Raw genomic sequence first — 21,206 nt, 5'->3', positions numbered from 1 at the left:
ATGCACATTTTGCAGTAGTAGGTCTGGGGTAGAACCTAGAATGCTACATTTCTATCAAGTTGCCAGGTGAGTCTGATGCTGATGGTCATAGGACCACACTTCTAGTAACAAGGGTATAGAGGATGGATTAGACTGGGATGAGACTGTAGGCATGGAGGTCAGTTAAAAGCCTGTCACAATAGTCTAGGCAAGAGATGGTAAGTATTGGAACTACTAGCAGTCTCTGGTAACAGCAAGAATGATTCCAGAGAAATGTAAGAGATGAAACTGACAAGACTAATTTGGGAAATTAATAAAATGTGGAGTTAGAGGTAGAGTGAGGGGTTTCAAGAATGGTCTGAAGTTTTAGGCTTAGCCATGTAGATTAATGGTAGTCATATTACCTGAAATAGTGTATAAAGAAGAGGAAGAAGGTAGCTTTGGAGATAGAGGAGGAGTGGTTAGAGGAGGTAAGTTACAAGGAATTGAGAAAGGGGTCACCAAAAGGATTAGTTTTGAATGCCTTGAGTTTGAGGAGTCTACGTGATGTCCAAAATGTGAAGGGTATGTAGGAGAAGAAGAACCTGCAGTGGACTGCGAAGAGTCAGAGCAATTGGTGGGTAACAGAGGGAGCAGTATCAAAAGCATTTCCAGGAGGGGAAGGTCAATAGCATCGTTGCCACAGGGACATCAAGGGAAATATAAATGGTTTCATGAGTGTGCATAAAATTATGGTTAGAAGGCTAACTATCCAAAATGATGACTGAGTAAAGAGAGATTATGAACTGTCTGAATTAGTTACTCTCTCTCTGAGTCTTTCCATTTAATTTGAGGAAAATTTAAGAACAGAACCAGTTTTTTCAAGTCACTTATGACAAGCCTCATATTACTTTTTCCATTATGATTTTTTTTTTCTTCTTTTTGTTCCTCCCACAGGTAGATCATACTTAGAAGAGCTGCTATGACACAGAGGGAAGGTGAAAACTAATGGATGAAAATTTTGCCATGCACTGAAAGAAGAGCATCGTCTGTGAAGTTCTGTTTTAAAAAATGTCTGCTTGTAACACTTTTACTGAACACGTTTGGAAACCTGGTGAATGCAAAAACTGCTTTAAACCCAAAAGCTTGCACCAACTTCCCCCAGATCCTGAAAAGGCACCCATCACCCATGGCAGTGTGAAAACTAATGCCAATCACAGTAACAACCATCGCATCAGGAACACCGGAAATTTCCGGCCTCCTGTGGCCAAAAAACCCACTATAGCTGTGAAGCCCACTATGATGGTGGCAGATGGGCAAAGTTTATGTGGTGAGCTTAGCATCCAAGAACACTGTGGGAGCAAACCTGTCATCGTAGGGTGGAACCGAAACAGGACTGCCTTGAATCAGAAACCACTTAACAATAATAATGAAGATGAAATTGAAGGATTTAGCCATGTTCCTAAGCCTTTCAGCAGTAATGACAGTGCAAAGAAGATATCAAATAACAATAATGGACTAACTGAAGTATTAAAGGAGATAGCAGGTTTAGATACCACCCCTCAGATAAGAGAAAATGTAACAAACTCTAGAGAAACGTTTTTAGGAAGAATAAATAATTGCTACAAACGATCACTGGAGAGAAAGCTTCCACCAAGTTGCATGATGGGAGGGATAAAGGATACTCAGGGAAAGCATGTTATTCTGAGTGGGAGCACAGAAGTGATCAGTAACGAAGGGGGCCGGTTCTGTTACCCAGAGTTTTCTAGTGGTGAAGAAAGTGAGGAAGATGTACTTTTCAGTAACATGGAGGAGGAGCATGAGAGCTGGGATGAGAGTGATGAAGAGCTGTTGGCCATGGAGATCCGCATGAGAGGGCAACCTCGCTTTGCTAACTTTAGGGCAAATACTTTGTCTCCTGTTCGATTCTTTGTAGACAAGAAATGGAATACTGTCCCCCTGCGAAATAAGTCTCTGCAGAGAATCTGTGCTGTAGACTATGATGACAGCTATGATGAAATCCTCAATGGTTATGAAGAGAATTCTGTGGTCTCCTATGGACCTGGGAGCATTCAGAGCATGGTGTCATCTGACTCCACATCACCAGATTCTTCTTTAACAGAGGAATCACGTTCTGAGACAACCAGTAGTTTATCCCAGAAGATTTGTAATGGGGGGTTATCTCCTGGTAACCAGGGAGATTCTAAGAACATGAAGGAAATTGAACCAAATTATGATTATTACCAGAGAGGTAATAATCAGGATGATTCATCACAAACTTCTAAAAGCTCAGTAAAATTTCCAGAGACACACAAAGCAGTCCTTGCACTCCGACTGGAAGAGAAGGATGGCAAGATTGCTGTACAGACTGAGAAGCAAGAAAGTAAAGCCTCTACAGATATTGCTGGGCAAGCAGTAACCATAAACCTTGTCCCTGTAGAAGAGGGACAAGCGAAGCCATACCGAGTTGTGAATTTGGAACAGCCATTGTGCAAGCCATATACTGTCGTGGACGTGTCGGCAGCCATGGCCAGTGAGCACCTGGAGGGCCCTGCCAACAGCCCTAAGATGAAAAGCTCATCTTCTACTCCAAACTCTCCAGTGACATCACCTGCATTGACATCAGGACAACTAAGTGCCCATTTCCAAAAATCTAGTGCAATCCGATACCAGGAAGTATGGACTTCCAGTACCAGTCCACGACAAAAGATACCTAAGGTAGAATTAACTGGTGGTGGAACTGGACCAAATATCCCTCCAAGGAAAAACTGCCACAAATCAGCACCTACTTCCCCCACAGCTACAAACATTTCCTCCAAAACCATCCCTGTAAAGTCACCTAATTTGTCTGAAATAAAATTTAATAGTTACAACAATGCAGGCATGCCACCTTTTCCAATTATCATTCATGATGAGCCAACTTATGCTCGTAGTTCCAAAAATGCTATTAAAGTTCCCATTGTAATCAATCCAAATGCGTATGACAATCTAGCTATCTACAAAAGTTTTCTGGGAACAAGTGGAGAGCTCTCAGTGAAGGAAAAAACCACAAGTGTAATAAGCCATACTTATGAAGAAATAGAAACTGAAAGTAAAGTGTCTGATAGTACCACTAACAAATCCACTGAATGTCCCCAAGCTAAAGTGTTGTCAAACAGCACAGAGCGTAAAAGGGGCTCAGTGGCTCAAAAGGTTCAGGAGTTTAACAACTGTCTTAATAGAAGCCAGTCTTCACCACAGAGAAGCTTTGGCTCTAGCCACAGTTCCCCAACAAAGATCCAGAGAACCACTCAAGAACCTGTGGCCAAAACAGAAGGCACTCAGGAGTCTCAGACCGTGGGCAGCAGCAGTAGTGCCAGGGAGAAAGCAAGCACAGTTCTTTCTCAGATTGTGGCTTCCATCCAACCCCCACAGTCTCCTCCAGAAACGCCCCAGTCTGGCCCTAAAGCTTGCAGTGTGGAAGAGCTTTATGCAGTTCCTCCAGATGCTGATGCTGCTAAGAGTACACCTAAGAGTACACCAGTCCGGCCCAAATCTCTCTTTACATCTCAGCCCAGTGGTGAGGCTGAAGCACCTCAGACCACAGAAAGTCCTGCCACCAAAGCACAGAAAGATCCACTCTCAAAGCCAGTCACCACCCCTCCCTCCAAGTTAGTAACAGACTCCCAAAGTGAGCCATCACCTCCCTTCCCTCCTCCACGTTCCACTTCCTCTCCTTACCATGCAAGTAACCTTTTGCAGAGGCATTTCAACAACTGGACCAAGCCAACCAGCCCTACCAGATCAACGGAAGCTGAATCAGTTTTGCATTCTGAAGGCAGCAGGCGGGCAGCTGATGCAAAACCTAAGCGCTGGATATCATTTAAAAGCTTCTTCCGCCGTCGGAAAACAGATGAGGAGGATGACAAAGAGAAAGAGCGAGAAAAAGGGAAACTGGTGGGCCTGGATGGCACAGTCATCCACATGCTGCCCCCTCCGCCGGTTCAGCGCCATCACTGGTTCACAGAAACCAAAGCAGAGTCCAGTGAAAAGCCAGCCATTGTCTTCATGTACAGGTGTGACCCTGCCCAGGGCCAGCTCAGTGTGGATCAGAGCCAGACCAGAGCTGACCAGACACCGGTCACGGAGAAGGGTGCAACAGAAGATACTTTCCTGCAGAACTCAGAGAAGAAGAAAAGGAGTCATTCTTCCCCATCACAGCTTCCTAAAAAAATTCTCAGGTATGTAAAGCAGACTGGCAGAATATGTGTGTGTGTGTGTGTGTGTGTGTGTGTGAACACATTTTCAGATGCTGAGTTTTTTGTATCTTTAAGATTGCATAAGAGCCATTTGTTTGTAAGTAGCACATGTTGGCCATCATCTATCTTTATACTTGCATTCCAAGATTAGAATATTATTGGAATGATCTTATTGCACTGAACCTGAACAAGGTTTATGGCCCTGAATCTTTAGCTGAAGTAGCCTGCTGTATTCTGGTGAATGCAAAACAGCTTTAAGATAGGAAAGCAAACCCATAGCACCTTAATAGCAATAAATAATATGTTGCTTTGAGGTGCTATGATAGCATAAGGAAGAAACAGTATCAAATGAATAAATAGTACTATTCTTTGCCTCACTGTAAGTGAAATAAAACTCTTCAAGCAGTTCTGTCTTTCACCGAGGTGTTGTCTCTGAATATATTACTTTGGAGGGAATATTTGTTTGTTTATTTTTTTATTGCTATCCTTCCCTGTCCATCTCCAAGTGATAACAGGAAAAAAGAGGGGTTGATTTAACCTGTAGCTTAAATAGAAGAAGTTACTGAGATGGAAACCCAACAGTATAATCCTCAATTCAAGCAGGTTATATACTCATGAGTTCTCTGGGCATTGGTTTTCTTTTCTGTAATACTTTAGCAACTATTTCTTGATCACCTATTATCTGTCAGGCATTGTTCAGGCACATTCCAAATATTTATCTCAAGTCCTTACTAACCTATAAATTGGTTGTATTCTTCAGAGGAGGCTGAAACTCATTTGGCCAGAGTCACAAACTAATAATTGTCAAAGTCAAGATTCACACCAAAATCTCTCTCATTCTAAAGCTTGTATTCTTCCTATCTGTTGCATAGTTGCTAATGAACAGAGATCAAACAAAACTGTTAAATACTTGTTATAATCATTCAAATAAACACTTATGTTTAGGAAGCTTAAGTTTTTTTCTCATTTGTATTATAAACAAAATTAATGAACTGCCAATAAAAACGAGCAATGATCCCAGGTTTGTGACAAACAGGATGATTAGTTTAGTTTTGCTTTGTTTTAAACAAAGATAACCCTGAGTGCTCCATTTATCTGATTCTGGGTCTTCCTCTCTCCTGACATACAGTAAGCCTTCTCTGCCATGTCTGGCCTTTTCCCCAGCAAAGACAGCAAACTCTGATGGAAAGGGCAGATTCTCTTACCAGCTTTTCTTTCGAAAAAATATAAATAAAATGAAGTGAGTACTTAAGGCCTTCACTTCTAGCAAAATACTAGGACATTTTGTATGTACTCTTTATGAAGTGAGCTTTTGACACACAAACCCCCCCACAATAATTATCAAAATGCTAGCAAATTCCCTGCATTCCTTAAAATCCATTTAATAGCAAAGCAACTAGGATAGTTGTAATATCTGTGAATATTCCTGGAAAGAGTAGTCTTGTCATTGGTAGCTGAATATGGATGATAGCATGTTGTATTTCAGTAGTAATAAAATATTGCAGGTTGCTATTTTATTTAGGAAAGAAGCTATTTAAACAGCCCACTGGTTAGAGGTACCTACAAGGGAATGGCAGATAGTTCATGCAGATCAATAAATGGCTTTATTCTTCATTAAGTATGTCTGTGGGGTATTTATCCACATCCTAAGAGGCAGAGCCAAGGAATGACATGGCCTCTCTTCTATGGAATGAGGCTCTCTCCTTTGACTGTATCTGGGCTTGAGGGCTACCCAAGCCCATGACATAACACACTTCTTATGGAGCATATTTTTTCACAGTTTTTTTATACCATGGGCCAATCATATTTTCTAAAATTTGTCACTTTACTGGAGGTAACATCCATGAGTTTAAATGGCATGATTAGTCTGTCCCATTAGTTCTCAAATGTGCATGCGTGGGAATCGTCTGTCGGGCTGGTTAAAACAAATTGCTAGACCCCACCCCTGGAGTTTCTGATACAATAGGTCCGGGGATAAAGCCTGATAATTTGCATTTCTAACTAGTTCCCAGGTGATGCTGATGCTGCTGGTCTAGTGTTGAGAACCACTGGTCTTAACCATCATTCTAAAAATCTGTGTTGTCGTCTAAGTAATGCAGTGACTGTGGTACATTTTCCCCACTATCCAAAAGTGGAGCATTCCTGTGAAATTTTTTGTAAGCCAAAATGGCATAAAAAAGAAGCCATTACCATTCCTTTACATAGGAGAAGTTTTTGAACGTTCCAAGACCCAAAAAAATAACCTACCAAATAACACATAAAACCTAAAATAACACTGATATATAGTGTTCATGGACACAGTTCAAATTTACTGGGGCTTGATGCTGAATGTAGTTCCCCAGGAGAAGCTTTAGCACTGCCAGTCTTGCTGCTTGCGGTGCACACCGCCTGCCTTTAACAGCTTGCTGCAGAACAAATGGTGAACTATAGTTTTGCTTTTCCCCTTTTCTTGTAAAAGCAAAAATCTTCTTAAGATTTCTTTCAGTTAGCAAAAACAGATAATTAAGGTTTTTGTAAAAGTGAAGTGGCATAAAGCAAACTTTCAAAAAGCAGGGGATGCCTATGTTAAGTTCTTCTTAGAGACACTGGGGAATTTTCACATTTCATAATATCCCAGAATAAATAGGAAAAGATATTAAGTAGTTTTTCTTTATCATCACAGATAATACATAATAATTCATTTTCTACTAACTTTCTGAAAAGTTTAATACATAAATACGCATTTTGAAAAATATACAGCATTTGCCTTTTCAATCATTACCTCATTTACTTGGATACATCATTGGTATTTACTTGAAGCAACTTTGAGAGGACAAACATTGCTATCAAATGTCAACATTTGTGTTTCCGACTTAATGGCAGTGTAGTCATTAAGTTAACATCCCACGGCTGGAAAGACACTGATGAAAGAAATGAAAATGCAGGTTTTTCTATAAGTAAATGAAGATTTCAAATTAAAATTGTATGTAAGGAATGAAGAATGAAAAATACTGTACTGAAGACCAGGCTTCAGGCACTAAAAGTTAAGAGAGTTTTGAAGAGCCTTACATTATGGGATTGCATTGTCACTAAATTCATTTATTTGACTGTTCAGAAGACGTAAATTGAGTGTCGTAACTATGTGTCATATATAGTATTAGGTCCTAAAGCAAATAGGGGAAAAGATTGTGACATTGCTGAAATACTGAGTTTAGGTTTAAATTCTGCTTCAGCTATCTGTCTAGTCCCTTAAAATATAGTGGCTATATTGATAGCTATCATATAGAATTACTCAGTGTGGGGATTTCATAGAAAATATTAAAAGGCTTAGCATGGAGTCTGGCACATGTTGTTTTGGGATGCTGTCAAGTTGATACCTACTTATCCAATTCCATATGACAATAGAACTAGCCCATAGAGTTACCTTGGCTATATAATCTACAGAGTCTCTGAGTGGGTTTGTAAAAAGGGCATGAGGCCAGTGTCCTCTGACATCCTCTAACTTCATGAGACACAGAAGATCACCATTAGCAGGATCAGCCCAAGGCTGATTCTTACATGAAGCAAAAGTCAGACATGCTGCCTCCCTCCAACCATTTAAAAAAAAAAAATTCTAACACCAACCACCTCTCCTGCTTCTCTGCTGGGTTTGATAATTCATTGCAATGGCCACTCTGAACTCACAGATAATACAATTTTGGGGTTTATTAGGTAAGCAGCAGGTTATACAGGTTCAGGAATGCTCAGGATACAATTCTTCGAACAAGACAGCCTCCCCACTCTCATTGCCTTTAGACACACCTCTCTTTGGCCCTTGGCCACTTGGCCTGGCCTTTGCCCTGCTCAGGCAAGTGTTACATAGTTCTTTTAGCTTTGCTGACTGGTGCACCCCACTCCACTAGCAAGCCTCCTGCCCAACAGCCCTCAGCTATCGCTGCATGGGACACAAGCCCACCACTCTATCTCCTGCCTGTCTCTTGGTTCTGCTGCCTCTGCTGTTGCTGTCTCTCTGTAGTCTCTCCACTGTATCTCTGCCATTTGTCAGTGTAGGGATCTTGAGATCCGTGAATGCATTCCACTCCTGCTTCTCTCTTGATGGTAGTAAGATCCCCCTTTACTGCCTCTGGGATGGCTCATTTTAAGCCTAGCAAGATGGCAAAACTGACCAATCCTCACGTTAGGATTCCATACACCTTATTTGCACAGTCCCACCCCACAAGGGTGACATGTACCTTATTTACATTATTAGCAAGCTATTCAATCCCCTTGGTGAGCCACAAAGCATCTCACATTTGCACAGTTCCACCCAGTCATCTGGTGGGAGTAACAAAGACCATGGCTAGAAGAGCCATACCAAGTAATTCATTGCATCGCAGGGTTTGAACCACCAACCAAAATTATGTGCTTTAAAAATGTTAGTAGTCCCTCTACCCTCAATGTGATAAATGCTAACGCAGTGTACGTGCAGAATGGTACAGAAGCACAAAGTCACAGTGACTAAATGAGCTTAAAACAGATTTGTCAGAAATGAAATCCAAACCAGATCTTAAAAGACAAATGGGATGTTGCTACCTGCTTAAGAAAGACATTGTAGACAAAAGGACTAGCATATGCAAAGTCACAGGGACGAGGATGATAGCAAGCAGAACAGGACGAATGGCTGGAGAAGAAAAATGGGTAAATTGATGGTTCTTAAAGTGTGGTTCATACAAGGTCAAAACTATTTTCATAATAAGACATTATTTGTCTTTTTCCCTGTGTGACATTTGCACTTACGGTGCAAGAACAATAGTGGATGAAAATACTAGCACCTAAGCATAAATCAAAGCCATGGCACCAAACTATAGTAGTAGTGAAAAACAAAGAAAAAAGCCAATTTCACTTAGAAATGTCCTTGATAAGACAGTAAATTTTGTTAAATCCCAACCCTTGAGTACCTGTCTTTTTAAAATTCTGTGGGATGAAACAGGAAGTACACACAGAGAATACTTCTGCATACCAAAGTGTGACTGTTTCTCAAGGAAAAACACAAAATAGTTGTATAACTGAATTAGCCCCAACTGACAGGTAAACTGTGGTTATTTAGACTTGGGTGTTTGGCAGATGTTTCTCTTAAGGATGAATGTAGTAAACCTATCACTTTGAGGAAAACAATTCAAGCTTTCAAGCAAAAATAGAAATTTTTGAAAATTTGTATTGGCCACTATGACAGCTTCCTAATACTCAAACTTATTTTTCCAACAAGATTGGTAATATGAACTAAAGTGATTTTTAAAAATGTTATATAGTGAAATATGTCAACATTTGGAAGACTTGCATAACTCAGTGAACCAATAATTTCCAAAGGAAATGATATTACAAAATTATGCATGAGTACAAGCTCATGGATTTTAATGTAATTGAGTACAAAATGTTCCTTCAAATGTTTTCAGATTATACCTTGCAACTAACCCTTAAAAAACTCCCATTTATCAAGTTCTGGTACAGTACCAAACAAAAACATCCATAATTAGCTAAAATACTCCTCCTTTTCCCACCTGCATATCTAGGTAAGACTAGATTTGTTTCATATGCTTCAACCAAAACAACATATCATAGTAGATTCAATGCAAATGCAGATAGGAATCTAGCTGTCTTTTACTAAGCCAGATAAAGAGATTTGAAAAAGTGTTATTAAGGTTAACAGTTAAGGGGTTTATTATTTTTATTATGAAATGATTAACTTTTTAGATTTTCAGTTTTAATATGTGATAAAGTAAATAATCAATAGATATAATCCATCAAAACAAGAGACCAAATTTATGCAACTTCTCAATTTTCAAAAGTGTTAAGGAATCCTCGGACCAAAAAGTTTGAGAAACACACCACAAAAAACACATAGCAAAATGACAGCAATATATTCATAAATGTCAATAATCACACTGAATGTAAATGGCTTAAATGTATAAATCTAGAGACAGAGTTGCAGGATGGGTAAGAAAACACTGCTATCTGCAAGAGACACACCTTAGACACAAGACAAAAATAGACTGAAAACCAAGGGTTGGAAAAAATATATATGCCAAGCAAATGGCAATCAAAAAAGAAGAGGAGTGACAATATTAATTTCTGATAAAATAGACTTTAAGACAAGAACTACCATAAGAGACAAGGAATGACATTATATAATGATTAGAGAATCAAATAAGAGGACATAACCATAATAAATACCTACATACCCAATGAGAGAGCCCCAAAATACATAAACCAAACTTTAACAGAACTGAAAAGAGAAGTAGATAACTCCACAGAGTAGTAGATAACTCCACAGAGTAATAGATAACTCCACAGTAAGAGTAAGAGACTTTTAACACACCACTTTCGATGAAATATAAAACAACTTGAAAGAAACTCAACAAAAACACAGAAGAAGTAAACATTGCAATCAACTTGACTTTATAGGCATACACAGAGCACTTCACCCAGCAATAAATAGCACAATATACATTCTTTTCCAGCACGTATGGATCATTCTCCAGAATTGACCATATGTTAGGCCACAAAACAAGCCTCAATAAATTTAAAAACATTGAAATACTGTAAAGTATCTTATCAGATCACAGTGCTATAAAATTAGAAATCAATAATAGAAAAATCAAGGGGGGAAGAAAAGCAAACACGTGGAAACTGAATAACACTCTCCTTAAAAACAGGAATGAAAACACAACAAAACAAAATCTTTGGGGTGCAGCACAGGCAGTGGTAGGAGGGCAATTTATAGCAATAAATGAACATATCAACAAAGAAGAGCCAAAATGAATGCCACCCAACATCTCTAACAATTAGAATGATAGCAGCAAATAATAATAATAATAAAAAGCCCACAGTCACCAGAAGACTAGGAATAATGAAGATTCAAGCGAAACAAATGAAACAAAAACAATAGAAAGAATCAACAAGACTAGAAGTTGGTTCTTTGAAAAGATTAATGTAATTGACAAACCACTGGCAAATTTAACAAAGGAAAAGAAGGAAATGATGCAGATAACACACATAAGAAATGAAATGGGTGATGTCACAACAGAATCCACCGAAATAAAAAGGATAATATCAGGATACTATGAAGAACTGTAGAAGCTCTGGTAGCATAGTGGCTAAGGCACTTGACTGCTAACCAGAAGGCTGGCGGTTCAAACCCACCAGCCACTCCTCGGAAGGAAGGTTGGGCAATCCTACTTCCATAGTGATACTGCCTCGGAAACCCAAGGAGGGGTCGCTATGAGTTGGGGCCGACTCGACGGCACATAACAACAACAACAACAACATGAAGAACTGTACTCCAACATATTTGAAAACCTAGAAGTAACGGATGGATGGATGGATTTCTAGAAACACACTACTTACCAAAACTAATACAAACTAAGAGAAAATTTGAAGAGATCCATAACAAAAGAAGAAATTGAACATGTCATAGAAAAACTACCAACAAAAAAAATGTCCTGGCCCAGATGGCTTCACTGGAGAATGCTAGCAAACATTCAGAGAAGAGCTGACACTAATCCTACTCAATCTATTCCAGAACATAGAAAAGGATGAAAGTCTCCTAGATTCCTTTTATGAAGCAAGCATAACCCTGATACCAGAAGCAGGGAAAAAGACACCACTGAAAAGGAAAATTACCAGTATCCTTCATGAGTATACTTGCAAATACCTTTAACACAATCCTAGCCAATAGAATCTAACACTGTATCAAACAAATAATACATCATGAGTTAGTGGGGTTCATACCAAGTATGCAAGGTGGTTCAACATGAGAAAAACAATGATTGTAATCCATCACATACATAAAGGAAAATAACCACATGATCATATCAGTTGACTCAGAAAAGACAGTTGATGTAATCCGACACCTACTCCTGATAGAAACTCTTAACAGAATAGGAATAGTAGGGAAATTGCTCAACATAATAAAGAACATATATGCAAAAACAACAGCTAACATTATTCTCAATGGAGAGAGACTGAAACCATTCCCCTTGCAAACAGGAACCAGACAAGGATGCCTCTATCACCACTATTATTCAACATTGTATTGGAAGTCCTAGCCAGGGAAAAAAGTCAAATGCCTTAGGCACTATGCCACCAGAGTCTCTCTCTAGAGGAAACAGTTTTTAAGCAGAAAAGTGGCATGATTTTATTTATTTATTTTTTTTTTCCCTCCAGTAGTATTGAAGATGAACTGGAAGGTTGAAATACTGGTGATAGGGATACCAGTCAGTCAAATTTTGGTTCAGGAATTAATCCATAGCTGTTATTTCTTTCTGGCTGGTTAGAATCAAGAGAGATTAATTTGGTGGTTAATCTGGTCTGTGTTCAGTTGGGAGTGTCTCGAGTATCACTTTTAGAAGCACTAGCCTACCTTATCTCTGCAACTCTTTGGTGTCCATCAGGAATAATAGTGAATAGTGAAAAATGTTGAATAGTGGGGGAAAAAAACAATGGAGTCAGACAGACTAATATTTAGTTTCTAACTTTACCAATGAGTAGCTGTGTGACTTTTGACTTTACGTCTCTAAACTACAGTTTCCTTACTTGTACAATGAGGATAGTAACATTTAACTTAATAGAGATATTGTGAGGACTAAATAAGATAATGTCTATAAAGCATCTGGAGTCCTTAGGGGATACAAACGGTTAATGCAGTCATCTGCTGACCACAAGTTTGACAATTTGAGTTCAGCCAGAGGTGCTTCAGAAGAAAGACTGAACATCTACTCCTGACACATAAGAATCAGAATCAACTGAACAGCAACTGTTTTTTGTTTGCTTGTTTGTTTTTTTCTGTAGAGCATCTAGCTCAGTGTCAATGAATAGGAAGAACTCAGTATGTCTCCTATTATTGGCAATGGTATTTCTGAGAAATATAGGTGCAGATGACACCCTTTTACAGAATTATGCTTAGGGAATCAGAATTTAAGATAAATGTTGCTTAATGTGTTGCCTCCTGCAGTCTGTTCTTCTTAGGACAGCCGAGTGCTTTTTCTTAAATATATATGTAATTGTATCCCCAAGTGAAGGAAGGCAATCCATATGTGACTTCTGACTACCTGTTTAACCTTAGTCATTCTCTTGCTCTTGAATGAAGCCCCAGTTATACTGGCTTCTTGGAGTGCCTTGCTTACAGTGCTGACTTTGGAATCAGTACTACTAATTCCATCTTAAAAATGGGTTCTTTTATTTATTTTCATTTACAAAAGTAGATAGATTATATCTAGATGGATAAGACCAGAGCCCTGGTGGTGCAGTGGTCGAACACTCGGCTGCTAAATAGAAGTTGGTGATTCAGAGTTACCATTGGCTTCGCAGGAGAAAAGACCTGGCAATCTGCTCCTGTAAAGATTACAGCCTAGGAAACCCGATGGGGCATCTCTATCCTATTGGGTCACTATGAGTCAGAATCAGCTCAACAGCACACAACAAGAGATTAGTAAAATAAACCACCACTTACACAAAACCCCACTTCAACAGTTGTTTTTTTTTTTTTTTTTTTTGTACCTTCATCTGCTTATCCCCCCCCCATTTTTTGAAGCAAATCCCTGCTATCAGTTCATTTGTAAATATTTCAGTATATGTTTCTAAAAGATAAGCTCCTTTTTCATTTTTTTAACATTGTGACCACTTTCCAAAAGGGTTTCTTTAAACCTTAGTGGCTAATCCTTCAGTAAGCATTATATGATACCGAAATGTTAAATGCCATATATATTCTGGGGAGCTCTGGTAGCATAGTGGCTAAGGCCCTTGACTGCTAACCAAAAGGCTGGTGGTTCAAACCCACCAGCCACACCTTGGAAGGAAGATGGGGCAATCTACTTCCGTAGTGATACTGCCTCAGAAACCCAAGGAGGGGTCACTATGAGTCAGGTCCAACTCAACAGCACATAACAACAACATATATATTCTGATAATTCCCAAATTTGCATTGCCCTCCCTGACATCTTCCCTGTATTGATGACTTGTATACAACTGACCACCATTTAAATGTCTAGGCATTTCAAGTAAAACATATCAAAAACAGAACTCTTGATTTTTCCCTATAAATCTGTCCCAACTCCATTGTTCGTTCTTGGTATAGGTCCCACCAATCATCCAGAAAACTCAAGCCAGAAAACTAGAAATCATTCTTGATTCTTCCCTTTCTCTCATTCACTGCATCCAAAACATCAGCAAATGCTGTTGACTCAACCTCCAAATTACACCTACTCCTCACTTACCGACTCATTATCTGACATTTCACATTTACAACAATAGTAAAAAATAAACTATCCAACTATTTTACACATTAACGATGTATGTCTGGCAGTAACAGATGCCAGGCTGCGAGGCAAAAGTAACAGTGGCTGTGATAGTTAAGGTTATGTGTCACCTTGGTTGGATCATGATTCTCAGTTGTTTAACAGTTATGTAATGATGTAATTTGACAGTTACAAAATAATGTTATCATCCTCCATTTTGTAATCTGATATAGTCCTCCTCCGTTTTCACATAACATTGACATGATCTTTGGAATCGAGCCATGTCCATAAGTGAAGAGTGGGTGTAATCCAAATCTATCTACTTCTCTCTATCACTGCTGATATCACCCTGGTCCAGATCACCATCATCTCTCACCTGGTTTACTATTTTCCTAATTGATCTCCCTACTGAGTCTGCCCCTCAGTCACTACTCATCACATCATCCTTTCTTATTTTAGATTTGTCCATGTTTATCACTTTTTTTTTCACTGCTACTCCTTCTTTTCACTCCTTCTTTCTGAGTTCAGTTTTCTTCTTCCTGAAGAAAGGACTTCTAGTAGTCCTTTCAGCATACTGTGTTGGTAAACTCTTGCTTGTTGACTAAAGTTATATTTATTTCACCCACATTCTTGCCTGTTAATTTCATTTTCAGACATAAATTCTATGTCCCTGAGTATACGAATACCACCAAACATAATTGCCCACTTCAGGCACTCAGTCCCACCATATGTGAATAATTGTTTTATAGTTGAGAGGCAAGACCTATTGCCAATCACAGACATATCCTTAAAATTTTAGTTCAAAAAAATTGTTTTCTGGCTAATTAGAAAAATCTAATCTGATTTAATGACTAAGGAAATAAATGTAACTCACTCAAAGTAACTGTGCTATAACACTTCCAGACACAGTTAGGGATATCATTTGCCCTTAAATGGCCTCTTAACTTTTAGCTAATCTTTTAGCCCCTCCAGGCCTGAATAAGGAGCTCTGGTAGCATAGTGCCTAAGGCACTTGACTGCTAACCAGAAGGCTGGCGGTTCAAACCCACCAACCACTCCTCGGAAGGAAGTTTGGGCAATCCTACTTCCTTAGTGATACTGCCTCGGAAACCCAAGGAGGGGTCGCTATGAGTTGGGGCCGACTTGACGGCATATAACAACAACAACAACAAGTTAGCATGTACTCCTGGGTGCCATGTGTGCTTGGCTTCTTTAGGATGCGCACATTCTGAGGAATCTGGCTTTGCCTCCAGCAGCTGGAATTCTGTACAAACCCTGGCTGACTTCTGCTTTGGACAGGCAGATTGGGTTTGGCACACCTTCACTCCCTTAGGAATGCTGTTCCTCTGTATAACCTTCCTTCACCTTCCAAGGCCTTATGATCTTCTTAAAGTCCTTTAAACTATATTCCTTGATAATCTAGAGATCAATCCTGAGTGCCTCTAATCAACTCTAGGGTTCAAGGGTATAGACTAGGAATCAGCAAACTATGGCCTGTGAGCCAAATTCAACCTGCAGCCTGTTTTTGTAAATGAAATTTTATTGGAACACAGCTAGGCTCATTCTTTTCTTTATTGACTATGACTGCTTTTGCACAACAACAGCAGAGTTCAATAGTTGTAACAGATACCATATGGCTTGTAAAGCCTGAAATATTTGCTATCTGGCCTTTTTAAATTTGCCAGCTCTAGTACTAAGCTATAATATGATTTGTCTGTAGTTGTCAGGCACGCTGGTGGCTTATATGCATTCCAGCCAAACAATAGGCAAAGTTTGGTGGCTGCTAAAGAAATCAGATGGAATCCCTGGTTTGTGCAAATGGTTAAGTGCTCAATTACTAGCCAAAAGATTGGCAGTTCAAACCCACACAGAGGCACCTCAGGGAAAAAGGGTCCTGGCACTCTCAAGATTACAGACTTGAAAACTCTTTTGAAACAGTTCTCTGCACGTGTGAAGTCGCCATGAGTTGGAATCGACTTGATGACATCTAACAGCAAAGACATCAGAATCTGGTTCCAGGCTGGAGGAGGATGTACATGTAGTTTGAAGAAAATCGAAACACTTGTTGTTGACTTGCCTTCAAGTCAACTTTGATTCATAGCAACCTTATATATATAACTCTGGCAGCATAGTACTTAAGGCATTTGAGTGCTAACCAGAGACTGGTGTTTCAAACCCACCAGCCACTCCTCAGAAGGAAGGTTGGACAACTTCCTTCTGTAGTGATACCACCTCAGGAACCCAAGGAGGGGTCTCTATGAGTCAGATCCAACTCAATGGCAGTGAGTTTGAGTTTTTTCTTTTTTTTGGTTTTATATATAGCAGAAGAAAACGTTGCCTGATCCTGTTCCATCTTCATGACTATGATAAAATAAGATGTCCTTCTTCCCAGAAAGTTCAATTAGAAGTTTGAATCCTTAAGTTTTAATGATTATGCTCCAATTATATCTTCATTTCATTATCTCTACCAAGAGATACCCTATCAAAATCATCTTTTCATGCTTAGGACCAAACTGGCCTCTAAAGATCAAATTCCTGTTTCTCATAAAGAAAAATAATTGGAGAAGAAGCTGGAAGTAGCTGCTTGCTCTCTTGATCATTTGTTCTTTTGCTCTAAAGATAACTTCTACACTATTAGCATTTATAAAGACCACATTGACATTTGTTGACATTGTTACTGAAGTTTAGACTAGTTCATAAAGTCCTTGTTCAATTTTTAAATAATCCTATTTTAGAGAAATTGATAAATATCTTTCTTCGTCCAAATCATAGAATGATGCAGAATGGTATGTTTATGTGCACCATGATGGGAGCGATCTTCAGAGAGTTTTATGTTCCTTTTCCTTTTGGGAGGTGATACAGTTCCAGAAAAGTAAGACTTGCTTAGAGTCTCATAATGAATATGTTCCAAAGTGAATCAGACTGAGAATTTTCCACTTACTGGGTCTGTTTGTTTTCTTGTTTGCATAATGAATCTGAAGTTTAGTAACAGTATCTTATTATGTAATTCTTAAACACTTTCTCTCACATTATATTTGCCATCCCAACAGCTCTGATAGTGCATCCTCCCCATTTTATAGGAAATCAGGGACCAGAGAAGTCTGTTGACTTTTCCAGGGCCACTCTGCAAGTAGTGATTCTGACTTCAGAAACAATTAGACTCCAGAGTGATTTTTGTTACTATTGTTGGTGGTCGTTGAGTCAGTTGATGTCTACCACACCTTTTAAAGTTGCCTGAGCACAGGAATTCATGTTTGTGACCAATAAGAGTCACCATGATGTGTGCTGATTCACTGGCCTGTCATGCATCTAAAAGTTCTCAACATGGGAATAGATAATGGCTTCTTAAAAGTACTTCATGTGAATGCCTTAATTAATACTCCTGTAGCTGTCACTATATACCCATTTTACAGATGAATAATGGCAGATGTGGACATAGTGTACAGCTGAAATTAAATTTGAGTTTCTAATTTCTAGACCTGCCTTTATTCCTCTAGACCAACTTTTAGTCAGTGATTATTTAATATAACTGCAATAAAGTATTGATTAGAGTCATCAGGTGATACTTACAGGTTTAATTCCAGAAACAAGTAGTTTATCCTCAGATGGGTACCTTTATAATGGTAATTTGTTAATAGCAGGGAGAAAGCCTTGCCTGGAAAAAATAAAATTATGGTAACTGTAGCATAAGAATCAGCCTCTCACTCCCAGGCCTAATTATCATAGAGTATAATAACCTCAGAAATCAGCCAGTTGCCCTTTCTGTGCTACTGATACATGGTTGAAGCTCCACTGTGTATCTAGGAAGAGACCCTGTTCCTCTGACGGCCTAATGGGAAGGGAATTCCCCACCCCCACTTGTTTATTCCACATTGGCACCTCATCCAATCCCATTGGGTATAAGCGAAAATTCTGATGGGAGGAATGTGGGTATAGAGCCTGGTGACATTCTCTGATTTGATCCAACCTGATTTGATTTATTCAGTGTGCATTTGCTGAGTGCTTGATGTAATCCTCAGCTCCCTGCCATGGGTATTCAGAGAAGAAAGAATATCTGTGAACAGTAAGATGACATGGGCAATATAGGACTTGAATAATCTTTGAAAACTGGCTAAATTTGGAGTAGAAGAAAAGAAGAAGGAAGGCAATTTTTAGGAAAGGAACATAGATACAGCAAAGATACAGAATATGGTATGTCCAAGAGATGGAGTCATGATGTAGAAGTAGATTAGCCTATTTGGTGTTGACAGATTATGTCTCAAAGTTTGGAATAAAGATGGAAATGTACATTGCAGTTGAATTGTGAAGGGCCTTGAAGACATACAGAGAGAGTCTGGACCTGACTTTAACAAACCATAAGGGTCTGTAGAAGATGTGGAGCAGAGGAATAGCATATTAAAAGAAGTATTTTAGGAAGCATCCCTGTCAGGCTGGGTTGAAGGCGTAGGCACTGTGGTTCTTCTTCTTGTAGTGGCTTTCTGAGTCACAGGGACCTGCCTTTTGTACTCACTCTGTCTTCTGTTGATAGACAAACTAATTGAGACATTGCTACATGTTGGAAGACTTGACTTATTACTGCTATCACATGGTGGTCTTCAGCCAGCCAGGGCTTCTGATCAGAATCATAAATGTCATAGTAGGACAGATCCTCATTTTCTAACATTTTGTGAGTGTATATACAGTGCGCTATGTCTCTCATATATATGGCCTTTCTGGCCTTGGGTTTGTATTTCTCCCAGAAACAATTGCTTGGGCTATAGCCTGCTTGCAGTTGGTGTGTTTTACATACCTTGCAGGGACTGGACAGTTTACTATACAAATAAGGAGTGTAAATCCCTTGTGGAGGTTGGTCAGTTAGTTGACTGTGGCCTGTTGAGGGTATTCAGTTTGTGGTCTTGGTGGGAAGAGTAGGCTTATAAAAGGGTCAATCCCAAATAGGTAGAGGGGACCTCACTACCATCAAGAAGAGCTTGGAGCAGAGCATGTCCTTTGGCTCATGGTAGGGTCCCTGTGCTGAGAATCTCCTAGACTCAGGAGACAGAGTTGTAACACTGGAAACAGTGTGAGACAGCACAAGAAAGCTGCAGTGGGTTTTCTGGCCCATGGGAGTGAGGCAGCTGCAGTGAATTTGCCAACCCATGGAGCAAGTGAATAAGTCCCTTTGGGCAGGCTATAGCTTGTTACTTCCCTAGTTTACATAATTGTGAGTATGATCTATGAGTTCTTTGTGGCCGTTGCAATAAACAATCGAACCCAGAGAAGCAAAGAATGCTGTGGGGAGGGTGGCTGGTGTCAGAATTGATTAAAAAAAAATTGGGGGGTGGGGGAGTGGAGGTATGTCTGGCTTTCACCTCATGGGAATCAGCTTTGGGCTGATCGTGGTGACTATTATCTCTCCACCGGAAGTTAGAGGACTTCTGACATTACTAGAGTCCAGTGTATAATTGTATTCTAAGAATAAACTTCAGAAGGTTAGGAATGATCCCAAAGCAGGCCCCTCACTTTTTTTTAATAGCCTATTTTGAGTATCTCATCTGAGACATTTAAATTATTTTAGTAACTTCCCCTGTTAAGCCTGTATCACTTCTGAGGAATACTGCTTTACTTAAAATATTTCTACTTTTCATGCCTTATTCCTTTTATACTTTTTGCCCTATTCTCTATACTTAGGCCCAGAGTGGGGGGAGGGAAGCAATGAAAAACAATTTCTCGGAGTACAGTCATGAGCCTAACTGCATCAGAATCACCTAGGGTTGTTTGTATAAATGCAGATTCCTGGGCCATACCCCAGAGCTGTTAAATCAGCCCCTGGAAGGGAGAGCGAGACATCAGCATCTTTAACAACCAACCAGTGAACTGATCCCAAAATTGAAAAGACACCTTGATGTGAAACCTCTTTGGAATGTAATTCTAGGAGTCAGTAACAGCAGTCTTTATGTTGATTAAACTGAACTTGATACATTTAGTTTAAACCAAAAACCAAACCAAACTCACTGCCATCAAGTGGATTCCAGCAAATCTGAGAAGAAATGCTAAACATTTACTAATGTCCATATAGTTGATTACAAGAAAGAATTCTCACTTTTGGGGGTAGAGGAAAAGAAGGAAACTAACACTTCTTGAGTCAGTGGAGCCAACATACCAAGAACTTTACATATTTCACCTTATCTAATCCTCCTAACAACCCTATAGGGTAGGCATCATCTCCTTGGTTTAATAAGGAAATTGAGCCCCAAGTATGTAAAATGAGGAAGTAGTAGTGTTGATAGGAGAATCCAGGCCCGACTGACTCCAAACCCTATGCTTCTTACAATTAATGGCATGTATAATGGCAAAAATATTTTACCCCAGAGGTGGGTTACTATAAAGTATGATTCTATGCATCATAATCATCTGAAGTTGGTTAGAAGGTAAAGTGGAAAAAGAAACCAGAAATTTAACCATTTCAATACCAAGCAGAATGACGTGAAACACCACTACTAAGATCACTTTCAGACTACCCTAAAACATACTCTATTGCTAACTGGTGAAGAGCAATTATAAATTCATGTTGACTGTACTGAAAGATCTTTTGAGCATGCAAGAATCAACTGTTAACATGAAAGTTTCTACTGAGTATGTTCCATTTATTCACATTTCTCTCTTACCCTCTAGTTGTTTGACCAGTAGGTAAGGAATGAGCAGACTCTCAAAATAAATGAAGAAACAAACATCTTCAATTTGGGGGGAGATTTTCAAATTGTAAAATGTGAAGCTCTTA

At 39.3% G+C, this 21,206-nt stretch overlaps 1 protein-coding gene across 1 annotated transcript in view; it reads left to right on the top strand.

Moving 5' to 3' along the window:
* Nucleotides 1-970: 970 nt before the first annotated feature.
* The window catches only part of PEAK1 (pseudopodium enriched atypical kinase 1), a 67,427-nt gene continuing 47,191 nt past the window's right edge, over nucleotides 971-21,206 (top strand). The window contains 2 exon segments of the mRNA XM_007948931.2: nucleotides 971-1,022; nucleotides 1,025-4,178. Of these exon segments, the coding sequence (XP_007947122.2) occupies nucleotides 971-1,022; nucleotides 1,025-4,178 (3,206 nt within the window).

Source organism: Orycteropus afer, unplaced genomic scaffold (assembly GCF_000298275.1).
Source record: "Orycteropus afer afer isolate SDZICR_OR568_19922 unplaced genomic scaffold, OryAfe1.0 scaffold00233, whole genome shotgun sequence".
Lineage (NCBI taxonomy): Eukaryota > Metazoa > Chordata > Mammalia > Tubulidentata > Orycteropodidae > Orycteropus > Orycteropus afer.
Note: the sequence above shows the minus strand (reverse complement) of the source record. Positions and strands in the feature narration are given on the sequence as shown.